Genomic DNA, 18,474 nt, shown 5'->3' with positions numbered 1-18,474 from the left:
CCTCCGAACCACTCCGCCTAAACAGTAGAGGATGGATCCCCTTCTGTGTTTTTTTTTTTTTTAGCATACCTGATCAGACCTGGAGGTAGGCGGGTGTGCACTCACCTGTCCATAGGGATGCATGGACCTCTAATCAGGTACACCTGAAGAACTGACTGGCGGACCTGTTCAGATCGCCTGTGTGAAAGGAGCCTAAGCTGCCCACCTATAAGATACTGTGACAGGAAGTCAGGTAAATCTGTGGGTGTTGTCACAGACAGGAGATACATTTCCACCTTGTTTAGAAAATTCACCAATTACTATAGGGTGTCGGCTGCAGAGATAGCCAGAAAGGTGTAAGGACGTTGAAAAGGCTTCAGCTATTCAGGATGAGACAATTAAGGCCTCTATAATTTATCCAGAGGATGACTCCTGATTGCTGCCTCCTGAGGCTGTGTGAGCTGAGGAGAGCAGTCAGACGAAAGACTTCTGAAGGTGAGGTGATGGACTTTTTCTGTGTGAAAATAAAAATTGACTATTGGTTGTCTGCTGTATGACCAGCAGTGTCTGCCCAGCAGTAGGTTGGGACAGACTCCCTAGGTAGGTTCCTGTGTGTGAAGGTAGACGCCCACAGTGGCCAGGATTTATTTTGTGTTTTGAATTATGCTGTTTTTGATGCTTGCACTTGTTTGAAGAAAATTGCAAGAATAAACCATAGACTGTTTTCCACGACTCCTCGGCTGTCTCTCTGTGTAACGAACCCCCCCCCAAGGGGTCACCCTCTCCCCACTACCGAGCTAACCCCTCACAATACATTAACACTTCCTAACATTAAAATGGTAATAGGACCCTGCAGTCACTATATCTGGTCTCCCGCAGTACACAGGACATGGAAATGTAATCGTTTTAGTAAATATAAACTGCTAAATGCCTTTTCTCATCAGCAGTTAGTGCAGTCTTGTGACTTTTATCAGTGTCTGTTAAAGCTTGTAGGAGAAGTTTTCATTCTGTTCTGACTGTCCAATCAGGCTGCAGGACCCCTGACCCTCTGTCTGGACAGTGCTGATTGGCCCTGTGCTGAGCACATGCACCGTCCCAAGAAAAAAAAAAAAAAACTCTAGCAATACACAGCAAACTGAGCATGTGCAGAATGCCCCAAAGGCTCTGTTCTGTCAGGAGATAGATTGAGGACTGTGGAAGAAGGGAAGGATCAGAGAATACAGGATCAAACAGCCTTTTTACACAATGCAGAGGATTAACCCCTTAGGTTCCACAGTGAGTATGCCACAAGCATTCTATACTGCATATACACACTGATTTTACTTTTGTGCGTTTAGTAACACTTTAACCACTTGCCGACCGTATACTGTATATATACGGCAGCAGTGTGGCTCTCCCAGGCAAAACCACTTATCGGTACGTCATTTGCCTGGAAGGAGCTAGGAGGTGAGCGCGAGCCGCCAGCGGCACGCTCCCACCCCCGATCGTCAGCAGGGAAGCTAGCGCATGTGTCAGGCGGCTCCAATTGCTGCCTGGCACCCACGATCGCTCCCTGCTGAGATAGAAGAACGGTCAGCTGATATAAACACAGCTGACCGTCCTTCTCTCTGCAATGATCACAGAGACCCTGTGATCCTGCTATATAGGATCACAGGTCTCTGTGATCATTTCAAAAGCCCAACCCCCATACAGTTAGAATCACTCCCCTAGGTTCACATTTAACCCCTTGATCACCCACAGGGTTAACCCCTTCCCTGCCAATGTCATTATTACAGTAACAGTGCATATTTTTAGCACTTATTACTGTAGTAATGTCACTGGTCCCCCCCCCAAAAAAGTGTCAAAAATGTCAGTTAGGGGACCAATCTGTCCGCTGCAATGTCGCAGTCCCGCTAAAAATCGCAGATCGCACCATTACTAGTAAAAAAAAACAATAAAAATGACATAAATCTTTCTCGTAGTTAGTAGATGCAATAACTTTTGCGCAAACCAATCAAAATACGCTTATTGTACCAAAAACATGTAGCAGAAAACAAATTGGCATAAAATGTTAAAAAAAAAAAATTATCTTTATTTTTTTCTTGGGAATGTTATATAGCAGAATGTGAAATATATTGTTTTTTTTTTTTTTTTTTTTTTCAAAATTGTCGCTTTTTTTTTTTTTTTTTTTTAGAGCACAAAAAATAAAAATCGCAGAGGGGATCAAATACCATCAAAAGAAAGCTCTATTTGTGGGGGAAAAAAGGACGTCGATTTTATTTGGGTACAGCGTCGCACATTGTCCGTTAAAGTAACGCAGTGCCGAATCGCAAAATAGGGCCTGGTCAGGAAGGGGGAAAATCTTCCGGTCCAGAACTGGTTAAGCTGGAAACTCATTATCAGTGAGTGGTCACATGAATCCTGACTATTGACAACTTTCCATTTAATAAGTGAGTGGCTCAAAATGGAATATACAATACAGAGTATAATGTGCTTTTGGCAAAATAAACATTCAGTTAGGACAAAGTATACATTGAGTTACATTTCATACCTGAAGCACAGCAATTTGCAGAGTTTTGTTGTGTATTACATTTTTTTCTGTATTTTCGCCTCCACAAAAAAATCCCGATTCCAACTGCGATTATTGTCATCACAACCAGAATAATAGAGAGCACAGTGACCACATTAGACGATGTTTCTATATCTGTAAAATAAAATAATTATTATAGAGAAGCAAGTGTCTTTTTAACACATCCTACTGTATATATATATATATAGGGTTCACATGATTTGGATGACCAGAGAGGAATTTGGAAGAGATGAAAGACCAATCTCACTGGTGAACTACCCAATATCCAAAATAACACTAAACTTGTTTTAACCTCCCTGGCGGTCTGATTATGTCAGGATTTCTGTACTAAAATCGGTACATTGTTTTGCATGGAAATCTGTTGTTTTACATTTTAAAACTCACCTTCCCCTGCGATCCCCCGCTGTCCTCCCCTGCCATCCTCCCTGCTGTCCTCCCTGCTGTCCTCCTCCGCCGTCCTCCCGCTGTGTGCTCGGCCGATGCCGGCACCTGTCTTCCGGTTCCCTTCCCTGCAAGCGTTGCGACACAGGGGGAGGGGGGGGGTGGAACCGGCAGCAATTTCAAAAATGTAAATACACCAAATGAGATGATAGAAAGCTGTGATGCTAACGGATTACACTGTATCATCCCATTTCACCACAGGATTTCACCTGGTGACTTCTCCAGTGCCCTGCCTGTGCTTTTCCAGTGCTTTGTGCCTGGAAAATTGAGAACAATCATGGCGTCCAAAAAGCGTTCTTTCTGTGCTTTTAGACGAACTGGAAAACAGCGACAGCGAAACGGAGTTACTTGAAGAACTGAGCGATAGCGATTCGTGGGAAAATTCGTCATCAGGTATGGAAAGTGACGACAGCGACGATTCTGATGTCTCTTTCTGGCACATCGCTTCATTGGAAATTCTGAAGAATCATTTGATATACATCCCAAATTCCAGAAGCGATGTGCCAGAATGAGACATCAGAATCGTCGCTGTCGTCACTTTCCGTACCTGATGACGAATTTTCCCACGAATTTGGCACATGCTACCGCAGCCATCAACTTTTCTCATCTAGCTCCTGGCTGGAAGTGAAAGTGATCTGGCAGCTGTATAGCCGTTGATTAACTTTACTGTGCAGGCAGTTTAGTGTCCCGATCCCCCCGACTGGTTCCCGGACTCTCCTGTTCGGGACCCTGGGACCACATCTAGCCACTTTAGTATGGACAGTGGAAGAAAACCGAGAAACATCCATTACTTGATTTTCTCAGTAGTGAATGAAACAATGAAATAAGAAAGTTTAAGCACTTCTGGACCGGAAGATTTTCCCCCCCAGGCCATATTTTGCGATTCGGCACTGCGTTTATTTTAACGGACAATTGTGCAGTCGTCCGACGCTGTATCCAAATAAAATTGATGTCCTCTTTTTTCCCACAAATAGAGCTTTCTTTTGGTGGTATTTGATCACCTGTGCGATTTTTATTTTTTGCGCTATAAACCAAAAAATAGCGACAATTCTGAAAAAAAAAACAATGTTTTTTACATTTTGCTATATGACATTCCCAAAAAGAATGTAAAAATCAACATTTTTTTAACATTTTAGGCCAATTTGTTTTCTGCCACATATTTCTGGTAAAAAAAATCGCAATGATTGGTTTGCGCAAAAGTTATCACTTCTACTTACTACGGGAAAAGTTTATGTAATTTTTAGTGTTTATTTTTTACTAGTAATGGTGGCGATCTGCGATTTTTTGCGGGACTGCGACATTGGGGCAGACAGATCGGACCCCTAACTGACATTTTTGACACTTTTAGGGGGACCAGTGACATTACTACAGTAATCAGTGCTAAAAATGTGCACTGTTACTGTAATAATGACACTGGCAGGGAAGGGGTAATAGCGTGGGTGATCAAGAGGTAAAACGTGTACCTAGGGGTGTGTTTCTAACTGTGGGGGCGTGGCTTTTGGATTGACTATATAGAAGGATCACATGGCCTCTATGATCATTCCAGGGAGAAAAACTCAGCTGACCGTCCTTCTCTCTCAGCGGGAAACGATCGCGGGTGTCAGGCGGCAATCGGAGCCGGCTTTTCACTGCATCGGCTTCCCCGCTGAAGAGCGCTCACCCCCTAGCTGCCTCCAAGCGACCGACGCAGCCCTAAGTCGGTTTGCCTGGGAGAGCCACACTGCCGCAGTAAATATGCGGTAAGTAGTCGGCAACCAGTAAAAAACCAAGTTGAAATAAAATGTATAAAAAAAAAATAAAGAGAACCACGTTGTCCCCTGCACATGCAAACGCAGTCCAGTGTGCACATATGTATGTAAACCATGATAGCACCACACATGTGAGGTATTACTATAAGCATCACAGTAAGAGCAATACCTCTAGTGACAGAGCTTCTGGTTAACTCTAAACTGATAAACCGCAAAGGCTTTTAAAGCGTAACCAAGGGAGATTTTTGAGTACCGTAGTTTTTGCGATAACATGAGCCTGTGCAATTTTAAAATTTGGCATTTTGGTATAAAAAAAAACATTAAAAAATTGCAACTATCACCTTTTTATTCTACAGGGTCTCTGTTTTCAGAACAATGTTCTGGGGATTTAAGTCATTTTATAGCTAAAAATTGAGATGTTTCTAAAAAAAAAAGTGAAAAAAATTGCGCTAGTGGTAAAATTGAGGTGCAGGTTAAGGATTCACATACCCTTTAACCACTTTACCACCGGAGGATTTTGCTGTCTTACGTCCAGGCCACTTTTTGCGATTCGGCGCTGTGTGACTTTAACTGACAATTGCGCGGTCGTGCGACGCTGTACCCAAACCAAACAGAGCTTTCTTTTGGTGGTATTTGATCACCTGTGCGCTTTTTACTTTTTGCGCTATAAACAAAAAAAGAGCGTTTATTTTGAAAAAATAACAATATTTTTAACATTTTTTTATATGAAATTCCCCCCAAAAAATGTAAAAATCAAATTTTTTAAAAATTTTTGGCCAATTTGTTTTCTGCTACCTATGTTTGGTAAAAAAAAATCACGATAAGCGTATTTTGATTGGTTTGCGCAAAAGTTATTGCGTTTACTAACTACGGGAAAGATTTCTGTAATTTTTGGTGGTTTTTTTTTAACGCGTAATGGCGGCGATCTGCAATTTTTTTTGTGGGACTGCGACATTGTGGTGGACAGATCGGACCCCTGACTGACATTTTTGACACTTTTGGGGATACCAGTGACATTACTGCAGTAATCAGTGCTATATATATGCACTGTTACTGTAAAAATGACACTGGCAGTGAAGGGGTTAATTTTATTGGAGAGGGAGGGGTTAATGTATGCCTGGTGCTTACTGACGTGTGGGGGGGGGAGGTGACTGAGTGACAGAAGGACAGATCGGATGTTCAGCTATGCTGAACACTCCGATCTGTCAGTCCCTGTCACTTAAGAGATCCGCCCGCTCTGTTTACACAGGCGGGCGGATCTCCTCACTCGAGGAGTAGGTCTACGTCGCTGGACGGGAACGAGCCACTGTGCCGCAGTAGCAGCACAGTGGCTGGGGGTAAAGTGGTTAAACTCCTATGGAAAAAAATGGATTTTTGTTACTCACCATAAAATCCCTTTCTCTGAGTTCATTGATGGACACAGCTTTTTCTTTATTCTTGACCGTCGGGTTATATTGCCACCTACAAGCGTAGGAAACTAGGCAGAAAAAAAAACTCAGCACCGCCTATGGGCAGTCCTAGCTGATAGTCAACTTCCTCTCTGCCATAAGCAGCTCAGTTTTGTAGCAAAGCAGTACAAGTTGTCACGGTTCTACGGATGTGAGCCCACAGGCGAGAAGGTGACATGGGATCCCCCCAGGGTGTGGAATCTAAGGGCCAGCCAGTGTTCCGCCAGAGACCCCCCTCACGTGGTTTTGGCTGCGTGCTGACCCCAGGTCACCAGGTCATGACCTCCAGGTTCACCCTGCTAGCGAGGAGAGTTCCCAAAGAGACAGTGCAGGCACGGATGGAGCAAAAGGAGAGCCAGATAACGAGCCAAGGTCAGGGCAGGCAGCAGACACACATAATCAGGAGAACTAGCTGAGTCAGTACACAAGAGATCAGTATACAAGAGATCAGTACACAATAATTCAGGTAGGAAAAATAACACGGAAGGGCTCAGGAACAAGTGTTGCTCCAGCAACCAGAAACTGGTCTGAGTAGGATTTAAATAGGGAGACACATGGGAGGCTGGACAGGAACTATCAGGAAGGAAGGACAGTATATTAACCATCAGGAGAAGCAGGCAACACCGATAGCTGCTAAGTCAGAGCAGCAAGAGCAGAGCACAGGCTAGTGGAACCACAGGTGCCAGCAGACCTACAGCGGCAAAAGGTAAAAAACGTATGCAAACAGTAAGACACAGATCTGCTCCGCAAATAGAGAAAAACTGGCTGTGTCCGCCAATGAATTTAGAGAAAGTTATTTTGCGGTGAGTAACAACAATCCAGTTTTCTTTTAGGTTCATTGATGGACACAGCTTCTTCTTTATTCTTGACCATTAGAATGTCCCAAAGCAGTGCCCCAATGAGGGGTGGGGAAACCAAAAAAACAATTGGAGCAACCAAGCAAACATGCCAACCATCCAAAACAACCCCTGCAAAACTTTGCGCTCAAAAGAAACACCTGAAGATGCAACACATCAACAGGGAAAATTTAGTAAGAGAACGCACAATCCAGGAGCTGCCTCGCAACCCTGAGACACAGATGCCCGAAAGTACCAGAGGCACTAGAGCCCTCGTGGAGCATGCCGTAACAAGCAAAGGAGGAACCCGACCTTAGGAGTGAACGCCTGAACAGGCAACCAACAGAAAAAACGTGACAAGGTTTAGAAAGTCACGTGTTTGTGACGCAACGCACCGGGAGGAGCCGGGTGACGTCACTTCCGGTCTTCGGCCAAGACCGGAAGTTTGAAATTCTCCACACTGTGTTATCCGGGGACCCCTCGGTCCTATCTGGAAACTCTACCTGCATTCAATTGGCACTTTGTAAGTTATTAAGTTTTGTTACTAAACCTTGATTTTATATAATGTACTATGGGGATGCCTATTTGTTTTACATGAGCTGGTCATTAATTATCTGATATGGGGGAAATTCCTACAACTGGATTGTCTAATATGAATGCGCATATTACCTTTATTTAAGGTAAGCGGCCATTGCACTTATTGGTGGATAGTACTGGTTTTGGATTCTGCGCTGGTGACACCTCTATCTCTGGGATACCATTACCCATTATTTGTGGACTTCTATATTTTTATTTTCTTTTTTATATGGATTATTGATTTTTACATTTAGTTTTTTGTGATTGTTATTTTTATTTTTTTTTACTTATATTTATTGCACTAATACATGTGGGCTCAATTATTCACCTTTGATTTTAATTAGCATGATATGCACTATATATATTTGTCATGCACGTTATATATATTTGAATATTTGTGTTGATATGTTGCTTTATGCTTTAATGCTGATTTGATCTTTTTTTTATTACTATTATTGTATGTGGTGACATTACGGAAATTGGCTGCTATTGCTTTTTATTTACTATTTATTTACGTATATACAATCTTCATTATATGTGCTTTCTTAGTTCTTCCTGCAGATACTAGTTAGCGGATTGGTTTACCGTTCCTATTTTAATATCCTCCATACTCTCCAAGAGAAGGCTTCTAGAGAACCAAAACCCCAACTCAAACCCAATAAGGGTCACAGAGAGAACATGGGTACGTCAACAACGAACCCCTAGGAAATCTTCCAGGGTGGTCTAGACCCTGGGGAGACGACCCTTCTGAAGAAGGCAACCACCAGGGAACATCTAAGACCAGCCATACCATGTCAGTGTACTAAAGACCAATCTGGGGCCACCCGAAGGCCAGAACCCCTACAGTGAATACAAAAAAGAAGAATGCCCAAGGGGCTTTGTAATACACAAAAGGTATAAAATGTACAAAATTCATTAAATTTTAAACACGTTGGCAGTAGATTCAGCACCAGGCTCAAAGCGGAAATAGAGATTGGGGGGAAGGAATTGCTCAAGCAGATAAAAAGGAGACGCTATACTGCAGCCGGACAAAAGTCATACGCAAACATAAATGTTGGGAACAAGGGGGGTTCCACGGTCCAAAAAAAAAAGCAAGGCAAGCCCCTACTCAGAGAGTGGGTGTAACAACCTCAGTTCTGAATAGGACCTATCCGTGAGCATTGCGGACTCATTGGTCCAGGGGTGAGCACCCCCCCAAGGGGGGGCCTTGAGGAGCTGGAGCTGTTCAGGATGCAAGTAGAAGCGGTTATTTATGGCCTGACAGACACAGTACATGGCCCATACTGTGGATCTTAAGATTCACGAACCAACAACGATGACATGACACCGAGCAAACCAAGGCAGAGCCCATCTACATGTCGAGGCATAGCCGAAGACTGGAAGGGAGACCCGCCACGAGCGGTCGCCGGTTGAGCTGCTCGGAGAAAGTCAACCTTCAAAAGGAGGCTGACAGAGGTCCAAAACAAAGGCCTTGCAAAGGGAGCCGCTGCCGGAGGCCCCGCAAAGGAAGCCGCCGCCTGAGGCCCCGCAAAGGAAGCCACCATCTGAGCAAGGGAAGCTGCCGGTGGAGGCCCCGCAAAGGAGACTGTTGTCGCAAAAGAAGTTGTTGTCTGAGACCCCGTAAAGAAGGCTGCTGGCAAAGACCTCATGTAACCCCAGATAGGGGACGTATCAGATATTAATTTGATAATAACAGACACTATACTCAATCTTAGCCAAAAGGCCTTGTCTAAGACCCCACAAGGAAGGCAGCCTTGTCTGAGGCCCTCCAAAAGGGACCTGCCTACTAGAGGCCTGACAAAGAAAGCCACCAATTTGAGTCCCCACAAAGGGAGCCGCCGGCTGAGGCCCCGCAAGGAGGCCAATGTCTGAGGCCCCGCAAAAAAGGCTGCTGGCTGAGGCCCTGCAAAGGAAGCCACCGACTGGCGCTCCACAAAGGGAGCCTCCGGCTTGAGGCACCGCAAAGGGAGCCCCTGGCTGAAACCCGCAAGGGAAGTCCAAATGGTATCCTGCAACGGAGGCTGTTGTCTAAAGTCCCACAACAGAGGCCCCCGACTGAGGCAAGAACGGAGAAACCTGCGCTTAGGAATGTGTGTTATCTAAAATAAATGGTGAAGATATATATTAGGCTGCTGTTGATAAAAAGGAAAATTCCCTTAAAGTGACTGTATGCAAATGTATCAGCGTTGCTCTAAACTGTGATAAATAAGTGCACTAATGTGGTGTAGGGCATAAATCCACTACACTCCCTCACTAATAAATAAATAAATAAATTGTGCAAATATTGCAATATTAAATGAATGCAATACAGTAGCTTATAAAGTGCTAAAGTAATATTACTATTACCATAAATAAATGCAGTGACAATATGCGTAATAAATAAATACGGTGACAATATAAACAGAATTGATAAAAAGTTTCTCATGCAGTGAATTAATCAAAAAAGTTACAAGTGCTGGTGGAAAAACTTCAATATGCTCCTCCTTCTAGTGCTTAGTGCTGGTAGCTTCAGAGGACGCCATGTGGGTGTGGCGAAACCGGTCAAGCAGAGAGCCGAGCGTCTGACATCACTTCCGGTGGTTGGAGCGCAGCATGTCACAGCGTCCACCACAGCAGGAAATAGCTGTTTTTATATGGAAAATTTGTGAGTGTTATTCTTTTTACTTTAATAAATAGTCTTGTTTAAACGTATTACACTATGGAAGCTTGCTTTATTTGTATGGTGGCTGGTACGTGGTAATGAGGAGGATAGAGCCTTGGAAATAACAATAAGAGGACATTCTGGAGTAACCCCAGCCCTTAGAGGAGATGTTTGCCTTCAGTTGAGATCTTTAAGGTGTATACCCTACCTACTTCTGGTAAACAGGGAGAAGAAAGGGGAGCACGGCTCACAACACTGAGCACAGTGTGAATTCACGAATGCCATCCCTTTTGCACAGTGGACACTAGTCACCTTCTTTATTGACTTCTAAGCTGCTGAATCAGAGGACTATTAAGCACTAGAAGGAGGAGCATATTGAAGTTTTTCCACCAGCACGTGTCACTTTTTTGATTAATTCACTGCATGAGAGACTTTTTATTAACCTCCCTGGTGGTATTCCAGAGTGTGGCTCGGGGAGGAATTTCAGTGCCATTAGCGGTAACCCCAAGCCACATTCTGGGTACCGCCAGGGAGCATCGCTGGATCCTGGTAGAGGGCACTTACCTTGACCCCGGGATCCCACGATGTGTCCCTGCAGCATACGGCAGCCTGATCTTCCACCCAATGCTGTGAGCCCTGGCTTCCGTCTCCTGCGACGTGACGCTCGCAGGGTGGTGGAACCAGCGGCAAATTTGAAAAGTAAAACACACAAACACACTGATATATTGTAATCCTATTGGATTACATTACAAAGTAAAATAAATTGACATTAGTTTGCCCCCCAGTGGCCTTTCCTGCAGTTTTACTGTACATATATATATATATATATACGTGTGTGTGTATATATATATATATATATATATATATATATATATACATATATGGGTATATATATATACACACTGTGAATGTGACAGGAAGTCAGGTAAATCTGTGAGTGTTGTCACAGATTGGAGATACAATTCACCAATTACTATAGGGTGTCGGCTGCAGAAGCCAGCAGAAATGTCTAAAGACGTTGAACAGACTTCAGCTGTTCAGAATGAGGAAGTTGAGGCCTCTATAATTTGTTCAAAGGAAGTCTATGGATTGCTGCCGCCGGAAGCTGTCTCCTGTAGCTGTGTGAGCTGGGGACAGGAGAGCAGTCAGATGTATGCCTCCTGACACTGTGTGGGCATGGGAGAGGAATATACCTCCTGGAGCGATGTGCGCCTGAGGAGGATAAAAAAGGCTGAAGACTTCTCAAGGTGAGAAAATGAACTATTTCTATGTGGAACAAATAAATGAACTGTTTGCTTTATGGAGAGACAAGCAAAGGGACATGTTCAATGAGAAGAGGAAAAGGGACCTGTTAAATAAACATGTGCTGTGTGAAGAGATAAAACATGGACTATTGAGAGTCTGCTGTACGATCAGCCAAGTCTGCCCAACAGTAGGTTGGGGACAGACTCTTAGGTAGGTTCCAGTGTGAGAAGGTAGCCGCCCACAGAGGCAAGGATTTATTTTGGTGTTTTATTTTATTTTGCTGTTTTTGACGCTTGCAGTCTGGTGAAGAAAATTGCATTAATAAACCAAACTGTTGTTTGCAACCACTTCTCAGAGATCTTCTTGTGAAAACGCACCCCCCAAGGGGTCATCCACGCCTACCACTGAGCTAATCCCTCACATATGGTGGAGGATAAGGGGCAGAAGCAGAGATCCCTGCAAAGAAGTGCATATGTTCTATGAAGTTTGTCTGGTGCATGAGATTGCACAATCTATGTGTGCAGGAGAGAAGATCCTGAAAGAGAGAAAAACGTGTGTTAAAGAGACAGTGGTCTCAAAATTTTTTGCTGGACTGTGAAAATTTTTTTGTGGAGTTATTGAAGATGGGGCGATCAAAACGCCTGAAAGATGCAAAGCTAGCTGAAATGAGAGACCGAATTCTATGGATGGAGGGGATGTTACCGCCTGAACGAGCCCCACCCATGCCTGAACAGAATCTGCTAAAGCGAAAGGTTGTTGTCCCTAGCAACACTGAGGCAAATGCAGCTCAACAGCAGGCAAATGCGGATTTTCAGCGGAGCTTTGCAGCTCAACAAAAGGCTCACCAAGAGAGCATGGCAGGCTGGAAACAGAGACGCCAGCAGCCAATGGAGGCCCTCGGTTTGGAGGAAACCGAATATGTGTGCAGGGCTGAGTTGGATGCCTTGAAACGGAAAATGGAAGAAAAGAAACGAGCCCTGGAGTTGCTTAGGATGGAGCATAGAAACGTGCAGGCTCAGGTGGTACAGTGGGAAGAATCCACTGTTCTTCTTTTTTCCGAGTTACAAAAATGTGGAGAGACTATAATGGAGAAAGATACCATCCTTATGGAGAAGGAAATTGAAATTCAGACTTTGCAGGAGCAAAGTATGAGTGATATGTTGGAATTGCGTAATCAGCTGGAAAAAAGTCTTCAGTCTTTGGAAGCTACAAAAATAGACCTGCAGGAGGCGCAGGAACAGAATGTCACTCTGAAAACGACATTGTCTCTCAGCGACAAGGAGAAAAATAACAGAGAGGCTAAATTACTGAGTACTGTGTATGAGCTCACCACTTTGAGAAATGTGGTAGATGAATTGCTTACGGACTGTGAAAGTTGGAAAGATGAAGCCCAACGTGTCCAGCAGCAGTTAAAGGAGAAAGAAGCCTGTGTGGCAGAATTACAGTCTCATTCCCAGATACTAGCCAATGAGGCGAAGGCTCTTATGCAGGGAAAAGGAGATTCTGAACACAAGAGAAAAAAAATAGAGGCGCAGCTGCAGGAATCGCAAGTCAAGGTGTCAGAAGGTGACCGAGTGGGTGCTAAGCTGTCAGAGAAGGCAAACCGACTGCAGGTTGAGTTGGACAATGTTACAAATCAGCTTTCTCAAGCAGACAGAAATTCTAGAGAAATTGCCAAGGATTTCTCTGTCTTGGAATCGCAGCTGCAAGACACTCAGGAACTCTTACAGGAAGAGAGGTGTCAAAGGCTGAGTTTTAGCACAAAGCTCAAACAAATGGAAGATGAGAAAAATGGCTTCCTGGAACAATTAAAAGAGGAGGAGGAAACAAAGAAAAACCTATCAGAGCAAGTCGCAACACTGCAAGCTCAAATAGCGGATATGAAAAAACGCATGGAAGAAAGCATTGGTTCGTTAGAAAATGTTGAAAATGTGAAAAAGAAGTTGGATTAGATGCTTGCTGAGGAGAAGACTGTGACTGCAAAATATGCAGAAGAACGCGACCGTGCAGAAGCGGAGGCGCGTGATAAAGAGAGCAAAGCCCTGTTCTTGGCTCGCTCCTTGGAGGAAGCTCTAGAGGCTAAGGCTGAACTAGAGAGAGTTAACAAAGAGCTGTGTACAGAGATGGAAGATTTAGTCAGCTCCAAGGATGATGTTGGGAAAAGCGTTCAAGAGCTAGAAAAGTCTAAGCGAGCCTTAGAACAGCAAGTAGAAGAGATGAAGATTCCGTTGCAGGAACTTGAAGAGGAATTACAGGCAACAGAGGATCTGTCCCAAATAGGGGATAGTGTGCCTGATGCAGTTTTTAAAAGGATCAGTGTTTTGGGGTCTGTCCTGAGTGAGCCTCAGAAATGTGATGACATGTGGCTTGAATCACCCCTTTGGAATAAACAGTTCCTTCAAAAACTTCAAGCATTGGAAAATGTATCATTAGAGCTTCAGCAAACAAAGGAGCTGTGTAAGAAATGTGATGATTTCTCAGTTCGGGCTGAGAACATAGTGGAGAAAACTAAAGCGGAGAAAACTAAAAGCAGGTGATATAAAGCTGGGAGAAAAAAGCAAACACCACCTAGTGGAGAAAACTAAGGCAAGTGATATAAATCTTGGAGAAAAAAGCAAACACCACCTAGTGGAGAAAACTAAGGCTGTTGGTGAAAACGTGAAGCAAATGAATAAGTGCCTTTCAGGGAATATTTTCAAAATGGAACTGGTGAAAGACAGGGGGCAGAAGTTTGATCGTGATCTTGAGATGCATTCCACGTGGAGTTCAGATAAAGAAAAGGAACCAGGTGACCTGGAGCGGTCAAATCGTTCAGCAGAAAGTGCATTGAAGAAACCTGTAATAGACTGTGTTGTTGCCTTTGACCCATGTGTTGGTGGAAGGAAAGTTGATGATGTCTCTGGAAAAAGGAACAGGGGTCACTTTGAAGAAATGTGTGACCGCCTGTTGTCGCAAACGGAAGGCCCTCTGCACAGCATCTTAGAGCAAGCTAAGCTCAAGAAACAAAGAGTCAATGATTGTGTACAGCTGTATGGAGAGGCAACGCAAGTCACAGAGGGACGTCAAGAGTCCCTACTTGGAACAAAGCTAAGTGAAGCAGAGGTTCTCAAAGTTTTGTGGAAAACATTTATTGATTGCAGAGAAAGGTGGCTCAAGAATGTTGAAGACTTTAAGACTAGCACAATTGAGTTGCCTATGGATCACGGTCCTCCTTGGTGGATAGAACAGATGGTTATACAGGACAAACCTGAGAAGGAGCAAAATGATGCCAAAAATGCAGTTGAAGAATGTGTATATGAGATGAGGGACAAGTTGTCTGACATTTATGAGAAATCTGTCAATGAAGATGACAGAAATAGTTTCATCCTGAAGCTTGAAGATACAGAGAAATGGCTATATGAAGATGGAGAGGATCAGCCAAAACAAGTGTATATAGACAAACTATCGGACTTAAAGAAAGAATTGAATAGACTGAACATTACTTGGGAAAATACTAGGAGGATTATCAGTGAGAGTCAAGAGCAGTGCCAGACACAGGCGTGCCTGGAAAACTGTGTCCCAACCCCAGGGTTGAGACAAGGGGGGGGATATGTGACAGGCCGTCAAGTAAGGGTCCATGTACACGGGACGTTAGAAAAAACGTCCTGCAAAGCTATTTTTGACGCCAGGAAAAATCAGCTGTTAAACGTGCTTCCAGTAGCTTTTTCCATTTGCGTTATTGCACGTTTGGCCATGTTGCTTTTAGCAGCGTTTTTCTGCCTCCATTCAAAATCAATGGTTCCCTATGGGAGCCTATTGATTTTAATGGAAGTCGCACCGCAAGTCGGATCCGACTTGCGGCGCGACCTGCACTGTGAGAATCTTGAGGGGGAACTCCACGCCAAAAATGGGAAAAAAACTGCGTGGGGTTCCCCCCCAGGTTCCAAACCAGGCCCTTCGGGTCCGGCATGGAATTTGAGGGTAGCCCCACGCCGAAAAAACGGCGTGGGGTCCCCCCCAAAATCCATACCAGACCCTTATCCGAGCAGGCAGCCCGGCAGGCCAGGAAAGGGGAGGGGATGAGTGAGCGGCCCCACCCCCCCTGGACCACACCAGGCCACATGCCCTCAACATGGGGGGGTGTTGATGCTTTGGGGCAGGGGGAGCTCTGCACCCCCCACCTCAAAGCACCTTGCCCCCATGTTGATGAGGACAAGGGCCTCATCCCTGGCCGGTGGTTGTGGGGGTCTGCGGGCAGGGGGCTCATCGGAATCTGGAAGCCCCCTTTAACAAGGGGCCCCCCAGATCCCGGACCCCCTCCCTATGTGAATGGGTATGGGGTACACTGTACCCCATACTCATTCACCACATAAAAGGCATAAAAGGCAGTGTATGGAAATAACGACAGGAGACGTTTTGGAAAGTTTTATTAAAAATCTTCATCCGGCTCTTCTTGTCTTCTCCTCTCCGGGGTCTTCTGCTCTTTTGCTGTCCCCTCTCCGGGGTCTTCTGCTCTTTTGCTGTCCCCTCTTCTGCTGTCCTCTCTTCTTTTCTTCTCCTCTCCGGGGTCTTCTGCTCTTTTGCTGTCCTCTCTTCGGGGTCTTCTGCTCTTTTGCTGTCCCCTCTTCTGCTGTCTTTTCTTCGTTTCTTCTCCTCTCCGGTCTTCTGCTCTTTTGCTGTCGGCTGTTGGCTCTTCTTCCTCCGGTCCTCCGACGACGACGTCTCCATTGATTATGCCGATCTCCGGTCTCTGCAGCTTGTTATATAGCCATTAGGGGCGTGGCCCCGATGACGTCATCGGGAGGCCCCGCCCCCTCATGTCACAGATGACGTCTCCTGTGACATGAGGGAGGCCCCGCCCCTAATGGCTATATAACAAGCTGCAGAGACCGGAGATCGGCATAATCAGCGGAGACGTCGTCGGAGGAGGACCGGAGGAAGAAGAGCCGACAGCCGACAGCAAAAGAGCAGAAGACCGGAGAGGAGAAGAAACAAAGAGAGGACAGCAGAAGAGGGGACAGCAAAAGAGCAGAAGACCCTGGAGAGGGGACAGCAAAAGAGCAGAAGACCCCGGAGAGGAGAAGACAAGAAGAGCCGGATGAAGATTTTTAATAAAACTTTCCAAAACGTCTCCTGTCGTTGTTTCCATACACTGCCTTTTATGTGGTGAATGAGTAGGGGTACAGTGTACCCCATACCCATTCACATAGGGAGGGGGTCTGGGATCTGGGGGGCCCCTTGTTAAAGTGGGCTTCCAGATTCCGATGAGCCCCCTGCCCGCAGACCCCCACAACCACCGGCCAGGGTTGTGGGGATGAGGCCCTTGTCCTCATCAACATGGGGGCAAGGTGCTTTGAGGTGGGGGTGCAGAGCTCCCCCTGCCCCAAAGCATCAACACCCCCCCATGTTGAGGGCATGTGGCCTGGTGTGGTCCAGGGGGGGGTGGGGCTGCTCGCTCGTCCCCTCCCCTTTCCTGGCCTGCCGGGCTGCATGCTCAGATAAGGGTCTGGTATGGATTTTGGGGGGGACCCCACGCCGTTTTTTCGGCGTGGGGCTACCCTCAAATTCCATGCCGGACCCGAAGGGCCTGGTTTGGAACCTGGGGGGGAACCCCACGCAGTTTTTTTCCTATTTTTGGCGTGGAGTTCCCCCTCAAGATTCTCACAGTGCAGGTCGCGCCGCAAGTCGGATCCGACTTGCGGTGCGACTTCCATTCAAATCAATAGGCTCCCATAGGGAACCATTGATTTTGAATGGAAGAAAAAAAACGTATAACGTGGCTGAACGTAGGTTCATCACGTTCAGTCACGTTTAGTCACGTTCGGCCGCGTTTCTGCGTTTGAAACGTCGGGAAACACACGTTCGAACGCAATAAAAAAATGTCCCTGAACGCAACTGCCTGCAAATGACAGTAAACGACCATGTGTACATGGACAGATAAGATAACATGGAGCTGCGTTCAGGGACTTCTGAAAAAAACGCCCAACTGCTCCTAAACGGCCATTTCCAGCGTCCCGTGTACATGGAGCCTTAATGTGACAGGAAGTCAGGTAAATCTGTGAGTGTTGTCACAGATTGGAGATACAATTCACCAATTACTATAGGGTGTCGGCTGCAGAAGCCAGCAGAAATGTCTAAAGACGTTGAACAGACTTCAGCTGTTCAGAATGAGGAAGTTGAGGCCTCTATAATTTGTCCAAAGGAAGTCTATGGATTGCTGCCGCCGGAAGCTGTCTCCTGTATCTGTGTGAGCTGGGGACAGGAGAGCAGTCAGATGTATGCCTCCTGACACTGTGTGGGCATGGGAGAGGAATATACCTCCTGGAGCGATGTGCGCCTGAGGAGGATAAAAAAGGCTGAAGACTTCTCAAGGTGAGAAAATGAACTATTTCTATGTGGAAGAAATAAATGAACTGTTTGCTTTATGGAGAGACAAGCAAAGGGACATGTTCAATGAGAAGAGGAAAAGGGACCTGTTAAATGAACATGTGCTGTGTGAAGAGATAAAACATAGACTATTGAGAGTCTGCTGTACGATCAGCCAAGTCTGCCCAACAGTAGGTTGGGGACAGACTCTTAGGTAGGTTCCAGTGTCAGAAGGTAGCCGCCCACAGAGGCAAGGATTTATTTTGGTGTTTTATTTTATTTTGCTGTTTTTGACGCTTGCAGTCTGGTGAAGAAAATTGCATTAATAAACCAAACTGTTGTTTGCAACCACTTCTCGGAGATCTTCTTGTGAAAACGCACCCCCCAAGGGGTCATCCACGCCTACCACTGAGCTAATCCCTCACAACACATACATACTTTAACTTATTTATAGTTGTTTATTATATTATAATTTATGATTTTGTGTTTCAAACTTTATCATACCCGAGATGTTATAAAGAAAAACGCACAGTAAAAAAAAAATCATATGTAAATAGTTGGTTTGGGCTGCTCGTCCTTAAGAATTACTAGCAAAATAATTGTACCGCTTTCAGCACCTGAAATCGGAAACAATCATACCGCCAGG

The 18,474-nt window shown here is 45.2% G+C and overlaps 1 protein-coding gene across 1 annotated transcript in view; it reads right to left on the bottom strand.

Moving 5' to 3' along the window:
- LOC309558540 (uncharacterized protein) overlaps window positions 1–18,474 on the bottom strand; it is a 553,938-nt gene that overhangs the window by 464,903 nt on the left and 70,561 nt on the right. The window contains exon 4 of the mRNA XM_082261619.1: window positions 2,549–2,662. Within this exon, the coding sequence (XP_082117745.1) occupies window positions 2,549–2,662 (114 nt within the window). The remainder of the gene's footprint in view (window positions 1–2,548; window positions 2,663–18,474) is intronic.

The sequence above is a fragment of the Pelophylax lessonae genome (genome assembly GCF_965119305.1).
Source record: "Pelophylax lessonae genome assembly, chromosome: 6".
NCBI lineage: Eukaryota > Metazoa > Chordata > Amphibia > Anura > Ranidae > Pelophylax > Pelophylax lessonae.
Note: the sequence above shows the minus strand (reverse complement) of the source record. Positions and strands in the feature narration are given on the sequence as shown.